Genomic DNA, 18,073 nt, shown 5'->3' with positions numbered 1-18,073 from the left:
TGTGCACAACATCTGTAACAACCACCACAGAACAGTCCCCAAAAGTTTGTATGTTTCTATAAAACATTCGCCTGATGTTGCAAGAATGTTACCAGAATGCATTTTGTCTGTTCTTTAATGGTTCCCAGAATGTTTCATTAGGTTGTGGGAACAGTCTGATGGGAACATTATGGGAACATCACAACAGATATGTTCCCAAAATACAAAAACTGTCCAGTTGTGCAGGTGATCCTACAATGTTTCTTTTAAGGGGAAAAAAACATTATCCTGATGTAACAAGAACATTCCCAGAACACATTTTTCTGTTCTTTAAAGGTTCCCAGAATATTTCATTGTGGGGACATGACAGGAGATATGTTCCCAAAACGCAAAAACTGTCCAGTTGTGCTGACATTCAGATAATGTTTGTAACAGGTTGCAAAAAAACATTCCTTTAATGTAGCAAGAATGTTGACAAAACAGCTTTTCTGAGTTCTTTAAAGGTTCCCATAACATGTAATTAGGTTGTAGGAACAGTGTGGGTACATTACAAGAGATAGGTTCCCAAAACACAAAATATGCTCAGTTGTGATGACATTCATACAATGTTTGCAATAAGGCTCTAAAGTAATACTGCAATGAATTTGGCAAAGATATATATATTTTTTTGTCCTAAATACAAAGCGTTATGTTTGGGGCAAATCCAACACAACACATCACTGAGTACCACTATTCATATTTTCAAGCATGGTGGTGGCTGCATCATGTTATGGGTGTACTTGTCATCGGCAAGGGCTAGGGAGTTTTTTAAATATAAAAATAAACATAATAGAGCTAAGGACAGGCAAAGTCCTAGAGGAAAACCTGGTTTCATTAGGTTATGGTAACATTGTGGGGAAATGACAGGAGATATGTTCCCAAAATGCAAAATATGCTCAGTTGTGATGACATTCATACAATGTTTAAGTTAGGTTGCACAGGACATTCCCTTTATGTTGTAAGAATGAAATAAGTCAGTTGTTATGACGTTCATAGCATATTTGTTTCAGGTTTAACATAATTTTTAATTGATGTTCATGCAATATAAATTTTACCTTGTCTTGGAGGTCCTCAGAACATTTCAAGAACATTTAGAAAATGTTATATTTAAGTATTACTTAATATTACCACAACATTCTCAGCATCCAAATAAACATAAGAAACGAGTTTGGAATACATCCATTTTTACATTTTAGTCATTTAGCAGACGCTCTTATCCAGAGCAACTTACAGTTAGTGAGAGCATACATTTTCATACTGGCCCCCCGTGGGAAACGAACCCACAACCCTGCTTTGCAAGCGCCATGCTCTACCAACTGAGCTAAGGGGACTACGTCCCCATTATGTTTCTCTCCAGATTGAATAAAGTACCACAGTGTGAGTCATAATACCCATAAAACCTAGCGGTCATTTACATTACAGGGAAATGGTTCAAATAGTTTTTTCCACCATTCAATTTTCCAAAGGGGATTTTAGAAACACTTAAAATAAGGGCTGTGTTTTGTGTAGGCTTACCCTGGCATGACGTTTCGATAACCATGTAAATCTCTCCAGGACAAGGTGACTTATCAATATATTCACCTGTACTTACCACCCAAAAAATGAAATGTTAATTGGCTGCTAATGTGGCTATCATGAAGAACTACAAATGCCATGATGATATCTGGATGAGACTGCCGAATCGAGGCAAAGGTAAGAATCTCTGGATTAACTATCTAACGTTAGCTAAATGTAGTAATTAATAAATTGTATACAATTCTTTAAATGGACAATTCTGTGAACTGGCTTGTGCAAGTTTTAAATTGACACAATACCTGTTAGTGTGACAGGTTAAAGGACATATTCATAGCCTGTTATACACTAAAAAGTATTGGTAAGTTCATGGTATGTAAGGATCTTAAAATATCTAAGGTTAAAAAGATCATGCATCCAGTACTAGTTCATAGAGATTGATAAAATGCATAAATGTGTTAAAATCCGTCAAGTGTAAAAGGGTAAATCATTGTAAGAGGAATGTGTAAACGTTATATTGACTACTTTATTTTGTGGTGCCTAATTTAAGGGTAAAAGTGTTCATCTGTGATCTACTAAATGCTCTTAATCTATGAGCCTGAGATCGATTGCTCTGGTCTCCACCCAACTTCCTGGGGGAATCGCGGTCTTTTTCTCATTACACTAAATTTGTCAGTGAGGAAACATAACTGCGTCACGTTCGTGATTATTTCTTCCCTTTTTCAGGTACGTTATTGATATGAAACGAGTTAATTTGAATGTAATAACTTGCTAACCTGTGAAGAGAGTTTAAGGTATGTGTTAGTAACATCTTGAGGAAGTTAGAGTTAAGTTGAAGAGAGTTATTAGGTGCGTGTGTGACTGTAATCTGCTTGGTTGCAGCGATATAGCTTCGTACTGAGAGTAGCTGCCATTTTATGCTAATTGTGAATGAATATGTGCGTTGTTAATAATAATATTTGGGGTTATTTGTATAATGTGTTTCGAATACTTTGTTGACATGGTTGATAAATGTAGTTATGGGTTACTGAGCTAAAGCTACTTTGTGTTTGACAGTTATATTGAAACATTTGTATATGTTTTAGTGAATTACAGTTTATGCTGTTGTGATTTGAATAAGCTTTGTACCCTACAAAACTCTGGTTCCTGTAGATCTGTTGTTCTGTAAAATGTGGTATTTTTGTAAAATCATTACACTAAATTTGTCAGTGAGGAAACATAACTGCGTCACGTTCGTGATTATTTCTTCCCCTTTTTCAGGGGTGTAACATTTTGGAGGCTCCGCTGAGATTGCTGCTCAGATGTCCGGCTTCCACATCCTGGTCGCTGAATTCTGAGCCAGCTAAATCCCTACATAACAACCCAGGCAGGCTGCAGTGAGGAAAGTGTTGCTGTTCGAGGGGAGCTGGAAGTTGGTGGTTAAGTACGTGTCAACTGAGGCCGTTGAGAGACCATCAGAGACAGTAAGGACCATCTAATTCAGAGTCAACTCCTGCACAGTAAAGGTTCCTCCTGTCCTGTCAACATGACAACCGCCTTGGAAGAACTACAGGAAGAGGTAGTAGGAGAATTGCAAACCCTGACTAAAGACAAGTTACTAGACGTATGTGATTTCCTTGACATATCAGGCGAACAGAGAAGAGATGTTCAAGACAAATCCCGCATATCACTGATGACTCACATTATGATGTTCCTTGAAAGAGAGGAAGTTGCAGAGTTAGAAGATGGCGGCATGTCGGAATTATTGTTACTTAAAGACAAAATGACAGAGATGATCAGTGGCATAGATAGCAAGACAGGGCAAACTGACCATGATATTGAAACAGCCAGAACACATCACAGAATAGAGGGACTGAGAACTGTAACCCCACAACAAGGGGTGGGAACTGAGCAGAGTACTGCAGACCAAGCCAGTGATTCTCTGCGCCAGCCCCAACCCCCTGCCCATCTTCAGAGGAGCATGCAGCTCTCACCCAGTGCACAGCCCGGCTCATACTGGCGCAAAGAGTTAAAAAATTTCTGGTCAGATAGGTGAACCGGGCCAGAAAGATAAACTGACTTTTTCCAGCCTTGCCCATCAGATTGAGAATGGACTTAACAGAGGCTATCCTGAGGTAGAAATAGTAGACGCAGTAATCAGGGCTATTTCTCCAGGCTCACAGCTACGCAGCTACTTGGAAGGTAAACCCCAGCTAACTCTTCCCACACTTAGATGCATCCTGCGTTCCCACTTCCAAGAGAAGAGTGCAACAGAGCTTTACAAACAGCTAGCTTCAGAAGCACAGCATAGCAAGGAGACCCCTCAAAGCTTCCTGATGCGCGTCTTAGATTTGAGGCAGAAAGTACTATTTGCGTCCCAGGAGTCAGAATCAGGGCTTAAGTATGACCCTGCCCTAGTCCAGCGCATGTGTTTACACACAGTCCTTACAGGTCTCCAGAGTGACAGTATCAGGATAGACATGCAGCCTCTCCTGCTTGATAGCGAAACATCAGATGAGGTTTTGCTAGAGAAGCTTAACATTGCTTGTGCTAATGAGTTAGAAAGACGAAACAAAAAGCGTTTTAATGCCCCACAGCCTGCTACAACTGTAAGTGTAGTCCAGTTAGAAGATACGCCATCTGCAAAGTGTCCTGTGAAGGAAGCCAAAGCTAAGATACCCGCAGAACTGTTAACAGAGTTAGCTGAACTTAAGACAGGTGTAGCTTCCTAAAAGGTCTCAGTGCAGAGATTGCTCAGATTAAGGAGACATTACAGCAGCCTATGTTTCAGTCATCGCCTTATGCCCATGCCCCACTTCCAGTTAGGAGGCCAGATAGGGAACCCCAGCCACCTGTTTCCCAGCAGCAGTATTACAGCAACTACAGTCAGCCCCATGCACCTGACCCTGCGCAGTATCAATATGCACCTAACCTGTATACCAACCGCTCTGCTCAAGCTCCAAGGAGGTGTTTTGTCTGCCAGCAGGCCAGAACAGATGCACGCTGCACACACTGCTTCCGATGTGGGAGTGGAGAACATTTTCAAGCTGGATGTAAAATCCGGGGAGTCAGACCATCCAAAGAGGCCCCTTTAAACGGGGAAGGGTTACCGCTGAGGGACAAGTGTTAACCATAGCTACCAAAAAGTCCCAGAAATGTGCAAATTGTGCCAGAGAAGAGTCATTTGAGAACCTGAAACAATGTTCATCATGTAAAGAGACACTGTACTGTTCCAAAGGATGTCAAAACCAACATTGGACTAAACATCAGGAAAAACTGCTGCAAATCTCATCTTCAATGACTTTGCCCTGAAGTTTGGGTTCCCCTCCCGCATCCACCATGACCAAGGGGGAGAATTCGAAAATCAGTTGTTCCATCAGTTAAAGAAACTCAGTGGCATGGCGGGGTCCAGAACAACACCCTACCACCCGATGGGGAACGGTCAAGTGGAACGAATGAACAGAACATTGTTGCAAATGCTAAAGACACTAACTGAGACACAAAAGTCAAACTGGAAGGAGTCTCTAAACAAACTGGTTTATGCCTATAACTGCACCCGTTGCGAAGTGACTGGCTATTCACCATTTTATCTTCTGTTTGGGGAGATCACCCAGGCTTCCAGTTGATATGTTCTTTGGATTGTGCACAGAGGCAGGTTCCAGTAACCAGCGAGACTACGTGGAGAACTGGAAACGAGGAATGGAAGAAGCATACGCCATTGCAAATGAAAATGCTCAGAAAGCTGCTGAAAGAAGTAAGAAGTACTATGACACTAAAGTTAGGAGTTCAGTGCTACAGCCTGGCGAGCGAGTTCTGATTAAAAACCTGACACCAAGAGGGAGGACCAGGCAAACTCCGTAACTATTGGGAAGATCAAATTCACACAGTAGTGAGACAAATGGGTTCAGACCTGCCGATTTATGAGTTGAGACCAGAAAAGGGTAGGGGACGCTCCAGGGTCCTGCACAGAAACCTGCTCATGTCCTGTGACTACTTACCTTTTGAGAGACAACCAGAAATAACTAAAGATGACAAAAGTAAGAAAAAGAGACATCAGCCTGGATCACAGCCTCTAGATTCTGATGAAGACAGCGGGGATGAATATGACCTTCATCATGAGCCGCTACAGGTCCCCACATCTCCTACAGTACCTGAGAGGTATGCTGAACCAGCGAGAGAGTCGGAAAACAGGCCCCCACCAGTGAAACAAACAGTTGCGGTGCCAGTTCCTGATACGCTACCAGCACAGCCTCTTGTTGAAAATCAGCTGGAGGAGAAAACAACAGTTAAAGAACTGCTTGCTGAGGAGATGAACTTGCCTGCTGAAAATGTGCTGGATGATCGTCCACTAAGTGCCTTTCCTTCATTAACTGCTGCTGCTGAACCTGAGGAACCAGCTTACCAGCTGCCACAAAGAGAGAGACACCCTCCAAGACGTATCACCTATGATCAGCTTGGTATCCCTTCCTGCTACAGTATACAGCCACAGCCACAGTTGTTCCCTGTCTACCCTGCACCAGGACTGGTTCCATGGCTGCCATCACTACAGGGATATTACCTTCAGCCACCCTACATGTATGGACTTCAGCAAACTTGAGGCCACAGACAGAGTTGACATGTTTGACCATGGACTACTGACTGATTTCACAGACTTTCACGAGACAATTAGCAGACTATGCATAGAGATCATTAAAACTGATGGACTGTTGACAATAGTATGAGAAAAGACTGCTTATGGACTGTTTATACAGCTGGTCAACAGATATGGACTGTGAATATAACTTCTTGGTTCTATTTGAACTGTGAACTTTGACCTCTGCTCAAGGACTAGCTTACAGAAGAGGATTTTCTACGTCCAGTGCTTATAGACTGTTTAAGAAGATAATGTTGGTAATGTTGGGACAACATTTATTTTGTCGGGGAGAGTGTGACAGGTTAAAGGACATATTCATAGCCTGTTATACACTAAAAAGTATTGGTAAGTTCATGGTATGTAAGGATCTTAAAATATCTAAGGTTAAAAAGATCATGCATCCAGTACTAGTTCATAGAGATTGATAAAATGCATAAATGTGTTAAAATCCGTCAAGTGTAAAAGGGTAAATCATTGTAAGAGGAATGTGTAAACGTTATATTGACTACTTTATTTTGTGGTGCCTAATTTAAGGGTAAAAGTGTTCATCTGTGATCTACTAAATGCTCTTAATCTATGAGCCTGAGATCAATTGCTCTGGTCTCCACCCAACTTCCTGGGGGAATCGCGGTCTTTTTCTCATTACACTAAATTTGTCAGTGAGGAAACATAACTGCGTCACGTTCGTGATTATTTCTTCCCTTTTTCAGGTACGTTATTGATATGAAACGAGTTAATTTGAATGTAATAACTTGCTAACCTGTGAAGAGAGTTTAAGGTATGTGTTAGTAACATCTTGAGGAAGTTAGAGTTAAGTTGAAGAGAGTTATTAGGTGCGTGTGTGACTGTAATCTGCTTGGTTGCAGCGATATAGCTTCGTACTGAGAGTAGCTGCCATTTTATGCTAATTGTGAATGAATATGTGCGTTGTTAATAATAATATTTGGGGTTATTTGTATAATGTGTTTCGAATACTTTGTTGACATGGTTGATAAATGTATTTATGGGTTACTGAGCTAAAGCTACTTTGTGTTTGACAGTTATATTGAAACATTTGTATATGTTTTAGTGAATTACAGTTTATGCTGTTGTGATTTGAATAAGCTTTGTACCCTACAAAACTCTGGTTCCTGTAGATCTGTTGTTCTGTAAAATGTGGTATTTTTGTAAAATCATTACACTAAATTTGTCAGTGAGGAAACATAACTGCGTCACGTTCGTGATTATTTCTTCCCTTTTTCAGGGGTGTAACATTAGCAAAAGTGTCAGCTAGAGATGACGTGCAGGAGCTTGCAGGGATTTGTAGTTTAGCATTATGTCTAATTTGATGCTAATTAGCATTTTCGAATCTGAGAGTCAATAGAGCCGAATATATTGATAAAAGTCACCTTGTCCGAGAGAGATTTACATGGTTACCAAATGTCACGCCAGGGTAATCCTAGACAAAACACAGCCCTTATTTTAAGTGTTTCTGAAATCCCCTATGGGAAAAATGAATGGTGGAAAAACGATAGAAAACCTTGAAGAAGGCACAGTGATGCCGGAATTACTGGGAGTTTATTTATTTATATACAGTGGGGAAAAAAAGTATTTAGTCAGCCACCAATTGTGCAAGTTCTCCCACTTAAAAAGATGAGAGAGGCCTGTCATTTTCATCATAGGTACACGTCAACTATGACAGACAAAATGAGAAAATAAATTCCAGAAAATCACATTGTAGGATTTTTTATGAATTTATTTGCAAATTATGGTGGAAAATAAGTATTTGGTCAATAACAAAAGTTTCTCAATACTTTATTATATAGCCTTTGTTGGCAATGACACAGGTCAAACATTTTCTGTAAGTCTTCACAAGGTTTTCACACACTGTTGCTGGTATTTTGGCCCATTCCTCCATGCAGATCTCCTCTAGAGCAGTGATGTTTTGGGGCTGTCGCTGGGCAAAACGGACTTTCAACTCCCTCCAAAGATTTTCTATGGGGTTGAGATCTGGAGACTGGCTAGGCCACTCCAGGACCTTGAAATTCTTCTTACGAAGCCACTCCTTCGTTGCCCGGGCAGTGTGTTTGGGATCATTGTCATGCTGAAAGACCCAGCCACGTTTCATCTTCAATGCCCTTGCTGATGGAAGGAGGTTTTCACTCAAAATCTCACGATACATGGCCCCATTCCTTTACACGGATCAGTCGTCCTGGTCCCTTTGCAGAAAAACAGCCCCAAAGCATGATGTTTCCACCCCCATGCTTCACAGTAGGTATGGTGTTCTTTGGATGTTGAGTTGAGTTTTTACCAAAAAGTTCTATTTTGGTTTCATCTGACCATATGACATTCTCCCAATCCTCTTCTGGATCATCCAAATGCACTCTAGCAAACTTCAGACGGGCCTGGACATGTACTGGCTTAAGCAGGGGGACACGTCTGGCACTGCAGGATTTGAGTCCCTGGCGGCGTTGTGTGTTACTGATGGTAGGCTTTGTTACTTTGGTCCCAGCTATCTGCAGGTCATTCACTAGGTCCCCCCGTGTGGTTCTGGGATTTTTGCTCACCGTTCTTGTGATCATTTTGACCCCACGGGGTGAGATCTTGCGTGGAGCCCCAGATCGAGGGAGATTATCAGTGGTCTTGTATGTCTTCCATTTCCTAATAATTGCTCCCACAGTTGATTTCTTCAAACCAAGCTGCTTACCTATTGCAGATTCAGTCTTCCCAGCCTGGTGCAGGTCTACAATTTTGTTTCTGGTGTCCTTTGACAGCTCTTTGGTCTTGGCCATAGTGGAGTTTGGAGTGTGACTGTTTGAGGTTGTGGACAGGTGTCTTTTATACTGATAACAAGTTCAAACAGGTGCCATTAATACAGGTAACGAGTGGAGGACAGAGGAGCCTCTTAAAGAATAAGTTACAGGTCTGTGAGAGCCAGAAATCTTGCTTGTTTGTAGGTGACCAAATACTTATTCTCCACCATAATTTGCAAATAAATTCATTAAAAATCCTACAATGTGATTTTCTGGATTTTTTTTCTTCTCAATTTGTCTGTCATAGTTGACGTGTACCTATGATGAAAATTACAGGCCTCTCTCATCTTTTTAAGTGGGAGAACTTGCACAACTAGTGGCTGACTAAATACTTTTTTCCCCCACTGTATATATTTATATATATATATATATATATATATATATATAGAGAGAGAGAGAGTGAGCAACACTCTTTATGTATTTTTATAGCTTACAGTTTATTCGCCGTTAGTCAGCACCTCCACACAAAATAATTTTCTCTGGGTGTGCTCCAGCTCATGCCTTTTATTGGAAAAACGATTGGAACCATTTCCTTGTTTGACTGCTAGGTTTTATGGGTATTGTGACACCTCCACTGTGGGGCTCTATGGCAATTCACATTTCAGCACTGTACTATAGGTGATATGGAGACACATGGCATTTTAATTTCATTCATAGGACATTTGAAAAGTATTTATTCATACAAACACAAACATATTTTTTTACACTTCATATGTTGACAATCTGCATATACAGTGCCTTCAGAAAGTATTCACACCCCTTGATTTTTTTACACATTTTGTTGTGTTACAGCCTGAATTAAAAATGGACAACATCTAGATTTTGTGTCACTGATCTACACACAATACCCCATAATGTCACCGCGGAATTTCATTTTTCAACCCCTTTGTTATGACAAGCCTAAATAAGTTCAGGAGTAAAACTGTTGCTTAACAATTCACATAAGCCTCCCAAGTGGCGCAGCAGTCTAAGGCACTGCATCGCAGTGCTTGAGGCGTCACTACAGACCCGGGTTTGATCCCAGGCTGTGTCGCAGCCGGCCGCGACCGGGAGACCCATGAGGTGGCGCACAATTTTCCCAGCGTCGACCGGGTTAGGGAGGGTTTGGCCGGCCGGGATGTCCTTGTCCCATCGTGCTCTAGCGACTCCTGTGGCGGGCCGGGCGCATGCACGCTGACACGGCCACCAGTTGTTTGGTGTTTCCTCCGATACATTGGTGCGGCTGGCTTCTGGGTTAAGAGAGCAGTGTGTCAAGAAGCAGTGCGCATGGCTCTCGACCTTCGCCTCTCCCGAGTCCGTACGGGAGTTGCAGCGATGGGACAAGACTGTAACTACCAATTGGGGGTAAAAAGTACCATAAAAATACTAAAATAATGCACATTATAAATTGCATGGACTCACTCTGTGTGCAATAACAGTGTTTAACGTGATGTTTTTTCCCCCAGTCAATACAAAGATACAGGAGTCCTTCCTAACTCAGTTGCCGGAGAGGAAGGAAACCGCTCAGGGATTTCACCATGAGGCCAATGGTGATTTTAAATCCATTACAGAGTTTAATGGCTGTGATAGGAGAAAACTGAGGATGGATCAAAAACATTGTAGTTACTCCACAATACTAACCTGCATTACAAAGTGAAATAAGGAAGCCTAAACAGAAGAAAAAATTCCAAACATGTATCCTGTTTGCAATAAGGCACTAAAGTAATACTGCAATGAAGTTGGCAAAGATATCAATTTTTTTGTCCTGAATACAAAGCGTTATGTTTGGGGCAAATCCAACACAACACATCACTGAGTACCACTCTTCATATTTTCAAGCATGGTGGTGGCTGCATCATGTTATAGGTATGCTTGTCATCGGCAAGGGCTAGGGAGTTTTTTTTCAATAAAAATAAACGTAATAGAGCTAAGCACAGGCTAAATCCTAGAGGAAAACCTGGTTCTGTCTGCTTTCCAACAGACACTGGGAGATAAATTCACCTTTCAGCAAAACAAAAAACTAAAACCAGAGGCCAAATATATTCTGGAGTTGCTTACCAAGACAACATTACATGTTCCTGAGTGGCCTGGTTACAGTTTTGACTTAAATTGACTTGAAAATGGCTGTCTAGCAATGATCAACAACCAACTTGACAGAGCGTGAAGAATATTTTTAAAGAATAATGGGCAAATATTGTCAAATCCAGGTGTGTAAAGCTCTTAGAGACTTACCCAAAAATACTCACAGCAGTAATCACTGCCAAAGGTGATTCTAACGTGTATTGACTCAGGGGGTTGAATACTTATCTAATCAAGATAGTGTTTTATTTTCTTTTTTTTTATACTATAATTTTTCTTCCACTTTGACATTACAGACTATTGTTTGTAGATCGTTGACAAAAAAATACAATTCAATCCATTTTCATACCGCTTTGTAACAACAAAATGTGGAAAAAGTCAAGGGGTGTGAATACTTTCTGAAGGTACTGTAATTTCATTCATAGGACTTTTGAACAGCATTTAATCATACAAACACAACCAGATTTTTTTTATTGACAATCTTCACATGTAGGGCTTGAACCTGCAATGTTTGGTTCTCAAGCCAGGTCTTTTATCCTCTGCGCCACCAAGGAAGCGCTCTTTTGTTGTCTTTTGGCAGTATATAGCCATGGCAGTATGGTCAATCAGGAATTCCATGCTTCCTTTTTAGCCTTCTTAGACATAAATAACCCAGGGAAATTCTGGTAAGTGGGTTATTCACCATCACGTCACCCATCCTCTTTATATGCTGCGTACTTCTGGGCCCATATTTACAAGGTATCCAGTCAATTTTTACACAATGTTCTATGTTTTTACAGTTAGTCTAAATTCTGCATTTCTGACAATATATATAAAAACTAAGGGCATGTCCTGTGCAACCTAACTTAAACAGTGTATGAATGTCATCAAAATGAGCATATTTTGTGTTTTGGAAAACTCTCTCTTATAATGTAGCCACACTGTTCCCACAACCTAATTAAATGTTCTGGGAACCTTTAAAGAATAGACTAAATGTGTTCTGGGAACGTTCTTGTAATACTAAGTGAATGTCTTTTGTACCCTAAAAGAAACATTGTATAATCATCTGCACAACTGGATATTTTGGTGTTTTGAGAACATCTCTTTTGTGATGTCCCCACAATGTTTCCACAACCTAATGAAACATTCTGGGAACCTTTAAAGAACAGATTAAATGTGTTCAAGGAAGGTTCTTGCATCATCAGTTTTATACAAACATTCTATAAATCATCACCACGCCTGGACAGTTTTTGTGTTATGAGAACATACAGTGGGGAAAAAAAGTATTTAGTCAGCCACCAATTGTGCAAGTTCTCCCACTTAAAAAGATGAGAGAGGCCTGTAATTTTCATCATAGGTACACGTCAGCTATGACAGACAAAATGAGAAAAAAAATCCAGAAAATCACATTGAAGGATTTTTAATGAATTTATTTGCAAATTATGGTGGAAAATAAGTATTTGGTCATCTACAAACAAGCAAGATTTCTGGCTCTCACAGACCTGTAACTTCTTCTTTAAGAGGCTCCTCTGTCCTCCACTCGTTACCTGTATTAATGGCACCTGTTTGAACTTGTTATCAGTATAAAAGACACCTGTCCACAACCTCAAACAGTCACACTCCAAACTCCACTATGGCCAAGACCAAAGAGCTGTCAAAGGACACCAGAAACAACATTGTAGACCTGCACCAGGCTGGGAAGACTGAATCTGCAATAGGTAAGCAGCTTGGTTTGAAGAAATCAACTGTGGGAGCAATTATTAGGAAATGGAAGACATACAAGACCACTGATAATCTCCCTCGATCTGGGGCTCCACGCAAGATCTCACCCCGTGGGGTCAAAATGATCACAAGAATGGTGAGCAAAAATCCCAGAACCACACAGGGGGACCTAGTGAATGACCGCAGAGAGCTGGGACCAAAGTAACAAAGCCTACCATCAGTAACACACTACGCCGCCAGGGACTCAAATCCTGCAGTGCCAGACGTGTCCCCCTGCTTAAGCCAGTACATGTCCAGGCCCGTCTGAAGTTTGCTAGAGTGCATTTGGATGATCCAGAAGAGGATTGGGAGATGTCAGATGAAACCAAAATATAACTTTTTGGTAAAAACTCAACTCGTCGTGTTTGGAAGACAAAGAATGCTGAGTTGCATCCAAAGAACACCATACCTACTGTGAAGCATGGGGGTGGAAACATCATGCTTTGGGGCTGTTTTTCTGCAAAGGGACCAGGACAACTGATCCGTGTAAAGGAAAGAATGAATGGGGCCATGTATCGTGAGATTTTGAGTGAAAACCTCCTTCCATCAGCAAGGGCATTGAAGATGAAACGTGGCTGGGTCTTTCAGCATGACAATGATCCCAAACACACCGCCCGGGCAACGAAGGAGTGGCTTCGTAAGAAGCATTTCAAGGTCCTGGAGTGGCCTAGCCAGTCTCCTGATCTCAACCCCATAGAAAATCTTTGGAGGGAGTTGAAAGTCTGTGTTGCCCAGCGACAGCCCCAAAACATCACTGCTCTAGAGGAGATCTGCATGGAGGAATGGGCCAAAATAGCAGCAACAGTGTGTGAAAACCTTGTGAAGACTTACAGAAAACGTTTGACCTGTGTCATTGCCAACAAAGGGTATATAACAAAGTATTGAGAAACGTTTGTTATTGACCAAATACTTATTTTCCACCATAATTTGCAAATAAATTCATTAAAAATCCTACAATGTGATTTTCTGGAAAAAAAATTCTAATTTTGTCTGTCATAGTTGACGTGTACCTATGATGAAAATTACAGGCCTCTCTCATCTTTTTAAGTGGGAGAACTTGCACAATTGGTGGCTGACTAAATACTTTTTTTCCCCACTGTATACCGCAACCTAATGAATGTTCTGGGAACAAATCATTTGTGAACCGCACATCACTATCATCCAGTGTCTCACAGACAGAGAGAGAGGGAATGAGGGGGAATGAGAGTGAGATGTATGACCATATTAGAGACACATATTTCTCTCAGATTACACAGACCCACAAAGAATTCGAAAAAAAAAAATCAACTGTTGATAAACTCCCTTATCTATTTGGTGAAATACCACAGTGTGCAATCACAACAGCAACATTTGTGACCTGTTGCCACAAGAAAAGGGCAACCAGTGAAGAACAAACACCATTGTAAATACAACCCATATTTATGTTTATTTATTTTTACTTTAACTATTTGCACATCGTTACAACACTGTATATTGACATAATATGACATTTGAAATGTCTTTATTCTTTTGGAACTTGTGTGAGTGTAATATTTACTGTTCATTTTTTATTTCACTTTTGTTTATCCATTTCAGTTGCTTTGACAATGTAAGCATGTTTCCCATGCCAATAAAGCCCCTTGAATTGAACTGAATTAATAGAGAGAGAGAGAGAGAGAGAGAGAGAGAGAGAGAGAGCGAGAGCGAGAGAGAGACAATCAGGAAAAGAAACAGACGGTTAGGAGAGTAAATGAGGCAAAATGGGGTGAGAGGTAAGAGACTAGATGACACAGAAGTAAAGGGAGTGATGCCAGTTATAGCCAAGGTATTCAAAGGGAAGAGAAAGAGTGAGAGGTATGGAGAGAGCTGAGAGGGAGGGGAAAGAGAGAGGGGAAGAATAATTGATGACCTGAGTGGCTAGAAAGAGCCTTACGACCTGCAGGTATGTGTCTGCAGACACACACCATAGTGCTGCCCTCTCAGGCCGGGAAAAAACAACATAAAATATTAAACCAAAATGTCACAGCCCATCTACACTCCTCCATCCCTAGTCCCCCTCTCCTCTCCTCCCAGACAGCGAGCAGCTTCCACGTAATGAGTTCAATTTGCATTGAAGACCTTGGAGAGTGTAGGTGTGTAGGCCGCACACGCCACACACACACACACACACACTCCCTCCACCCGACCCACACATACCAAAGGGCTTTAAGGGATTTTGCTAACGCTTGCTCTGGCTCACGCTCCAGCTTCCTCGCTTAAGGCCATTTACATGCTGCGTTGTGGCTAGGTCTCACACCGCCACTCCAATGAAGAATAATGCAGGGCCAGGGTCAATCCTAGCTCCCACATCACTGACTCCAGTCAAGAGAGGGTTAGCTTAAGTTCATGCAAACCTTCTCACTGCTGCATGCCTTATTACACAATAACCATCATGGCACGGCTAGCTGAGACAGCTGCTAACAGAAAAAGACCATTGCCCACTTCAAGATCTATCCTTCATACATTAGAGAGAACACAAAGGAGGTTATGATGGCCCCCTATTCCCTATAGCCCTATGGGCCCTGGTCAAAAGTAGTGCACTATATAGGGAATAGGGTGCCATTTGAGACCCCCTAAAACACTGTGTTCTTCTGATTACAGAACCAAGCAGTGGTGTCAGAGTAGTGTCAGGGTTGTGTTGAGGGTGAGCAGGGCTATGGTTCCATTGTATTGCATGGTATCTCAATAGGGCGTGTCCCTAGCCTGCATGGTATCTCAATATGGCGTGTCCCTAGCCTGCATGGTATCTCAATATGGCGTGTCCCTAGCCTGCATGGTATCTCAATATGGCGTGTCCCTAGCCTGCATGGTATCTCAATAGGCCTTTTCGGGGCCCTAAGCGAGGGCAGAGAGAAAAATGTACATTTTAGAGTTAATTTCCTGCAATTCTACACATTTTGCCATGGGGATTAGAGAAAATGTTGCTGTTATAAAGCAAGCTTTCTGCAATTCTACACATTTTGCCATGCGGGGGAGAGGCTTATGCCTGGCCCTGAATGTCCATACTGTATCTGTCTCTCCCACTCCCTCTCTCTCTCATACACACCCATACACTCTCTCTCGCACACTCTCTCGATGTGCCTCATTCCCTTACTGAGTGAGCAGTTCATTCACAGCACATGAGCTCCACTCTAAACTGTTCTACCTGCTGAGTGCCCACACATTGGATTAAGTCCACTGCCTGCCTGGCTGGGACTCACTCACGTACCTACTGTAAGGGTGTGTCAAGGACGGGGCTGCATACACACCTGCGTCAGTCAAATCACCCAACCATTACTGGGACTGCAACAGCAAGGCAGGGCCTCGTGGTCAGCCAGTCTTTCTAACATTGTCCTGGGCTACAACAGTCGCCAAAATGGCCAAATTGTGAGGAAAGTTGCGAAAAAAACACAGTAACTAGAAACTCACATCTCTGAATTTGTTCCAATATCTGTCCTTGTCGTATTGAGATACGGTGCTGAGCCATTTGTCGTTGTCCAGCGCGTGGCCAATGTTTTTGTTACCGACCACGGTTCCCCCGCGCCTGCCCTCCGTGCGCAGCAAGAGAGCCGCGAGAGGCAGCAGACAGAAAAGCATCGTCTGAAATAAGAGAGAAAAGGAAAGAGAAAATGAGAGAGAAAGTGACATTGAGAACGAGAGGAATTAAGACAGCAAGGGAGGTAAATGAGCCTGCTGCCCTGATGCGCATGAAGTGGACTAGGCATAATTGTTCATACAAGTATACACCTACATGTAGGTTAATTCACCTGCACTTTGTCATGGATTGAATATTAATTTCATTATGTAAATATGTCAGCATCAAAATGGACAAGGACAGGATGTTATTCAATCTATTAGATTGGATGAATTAGACTGAGTAAATACTGGAGATTGCCTCTTATGAAATTGCTGCTCCTCCTAAGTTGATTATAAACATTTGGAGACATCGCATTTGCACACCGTGGCAGATGGATCACTGGAAAACGATTAGCTCGAGAGGCTCTCAGCCGGTATAAATAGGCAATTACCGTCTACTTGGAGCGCGCGCCTCTCTCATCTCCTTTTACCAAAGCAGGAGTGAACCAGAAATGCGTAGACTACATAACTCCCTCCCTTTCCTTCTCATATACAAATCTGTCTCCACCGGTCCTAGTTCACAAACCCACCCCGCTCTTCCGTCCACCTACCTCGGATAGCTTGTGTCCAGCTCCTGGGGAAAACAGAGGTCTAGGGTGGGAAGTTTCTGTGGCTGTCAGTTAGACGTTTTTTTTTCGGTCAGACGGTAGAGTAGCCTAATTATCCACGGGACCTCCGGTAGCTCTGAACTCCGCGGTAATACTGACCGTGACCAGGAGCAGCAGGAACAAGCCTCGTGAGAACTGTCTCTCTCTCACCCTCCGTAACTCTTCCGCTCAGACTCCGCCTCTCTGATAGCGGTCTCTCTCTCTCTCTCTCTCTCTCTCCCAATCGCTCCCCCCTCCTCTATACCTCCCTCTCCATGTCTCCCTCCATTCTTCCCTCTCTATTTGTCTTTGCAGTGCAGAGAGCTGGTGTGTCATTGATTTACAACGGAGGGAATGGTGCATTCACAAGGGAATAAACGAATGTTTGTTGTTGCAAGGCAATATTTCCAGGTGATACTACTGCCAATAAGAAGGATATGTTTTGGGGTGATGGATTATTCTGTACTTTCATGATTGAGATAAGCATACACATTTTTCCTCTATAGTTGTTATCCCTAGATAACTTTTCTGGTCATCAAAATGCGAGCCGAGTATAACCTAGGCAGTCTTTTTAGAATGCTCCTTTGAGTATAGTCCTATAACATATGGCAATGTTAGGCTCCATTAAGGCTTCTATAGAATAGAGCACTGTGAATATACCTGTCACTTACAATAATGTTTATTATCTGCTATAGGCCTATTTCATATAGCCTCGAGTTGTCTCCCATTTCAATATGGCCTGTGCGCTTCGCCTTCTGACCCGCTGCAGAGTAGATTTGCGAGCGCCGATCTTTCCGCACCCCTGTCCTTTCAGAACCAAGCGCCGCGCCCGATGTCACTAGGAGCAGAGGGACTCGACTGTGGAAAAACAAAACGGTAAAGCCTACACCCCTCAAATTCAAAATTTGACCTCGAAGCCAGTTCCACTGCTCTTTTTCCTTCTTCCCCTCTTATCAGGGACTGATTTAGACATGGGACACCAGGTGTGTGAAATTAATTATCAGGTAGAACAGAAAACCAGCAGGGTCTGTCATAGCAGCCAAAGAAAAACGGGTCCAAACAAAGCGTTTCTCATTCACGCCTACGTGGCCTGCAGCATGCGATGTAAGTGACACGGTCGT

General features: G+C 42.2%; 1 protein-coding gene across 3 annotated transcripts in view; it reads right to left on the bottom strand.

The window, feature by feature from the left end:
* LOC121543569 (testican-1) overlaps nt 1–17,123 on the bottom strand; it is a 278,401-nt gene extending 261,278 nt beyond the window's left edge. For all 3 annotated transcript variants that reach the window (XM_041853558.2, XM_041853577.2, XM_041853567.2), the window contains exons 1-2: nt 16,917–17,123; nt 16,159–16,329 (exon numbers count right to left, since the gene is read on the bottom strand). In XM_041853558.2, coding sequence (XP_041709492.2) covers nt 16,159–16,326 — 168 coding nt within the window. In that variant the 5' untranslated portion in view covers nt 16,327–16,329; nt 16,917–17,123. The remainder of the gene's footprint in view (nt 1–16,158; nt 16,330–16,916) is intronic.
* Between the last annotated feature and the right edge of the window lie 950 nt (nt 17,124–18,073).

This window comes from Coregonus clupeaformis, chromosome 3, assembly GCF_020615455.1.
Source record: "Coregonus clupeaformis isolate EN_2021a chromosome 3, ASM2061545v1, whole genome shotgun sequence".
NCBI lineage: Eukaryota > Metazoa > Chordata > Actinopteri > Salmoniformes > Salmonidae > Coregonus > Coregonus clupeaformis.
Note: the sequence above shows the minus strand (reverse complement) of the source record. Positions and strands in the feature narration are given on the sequence as shown.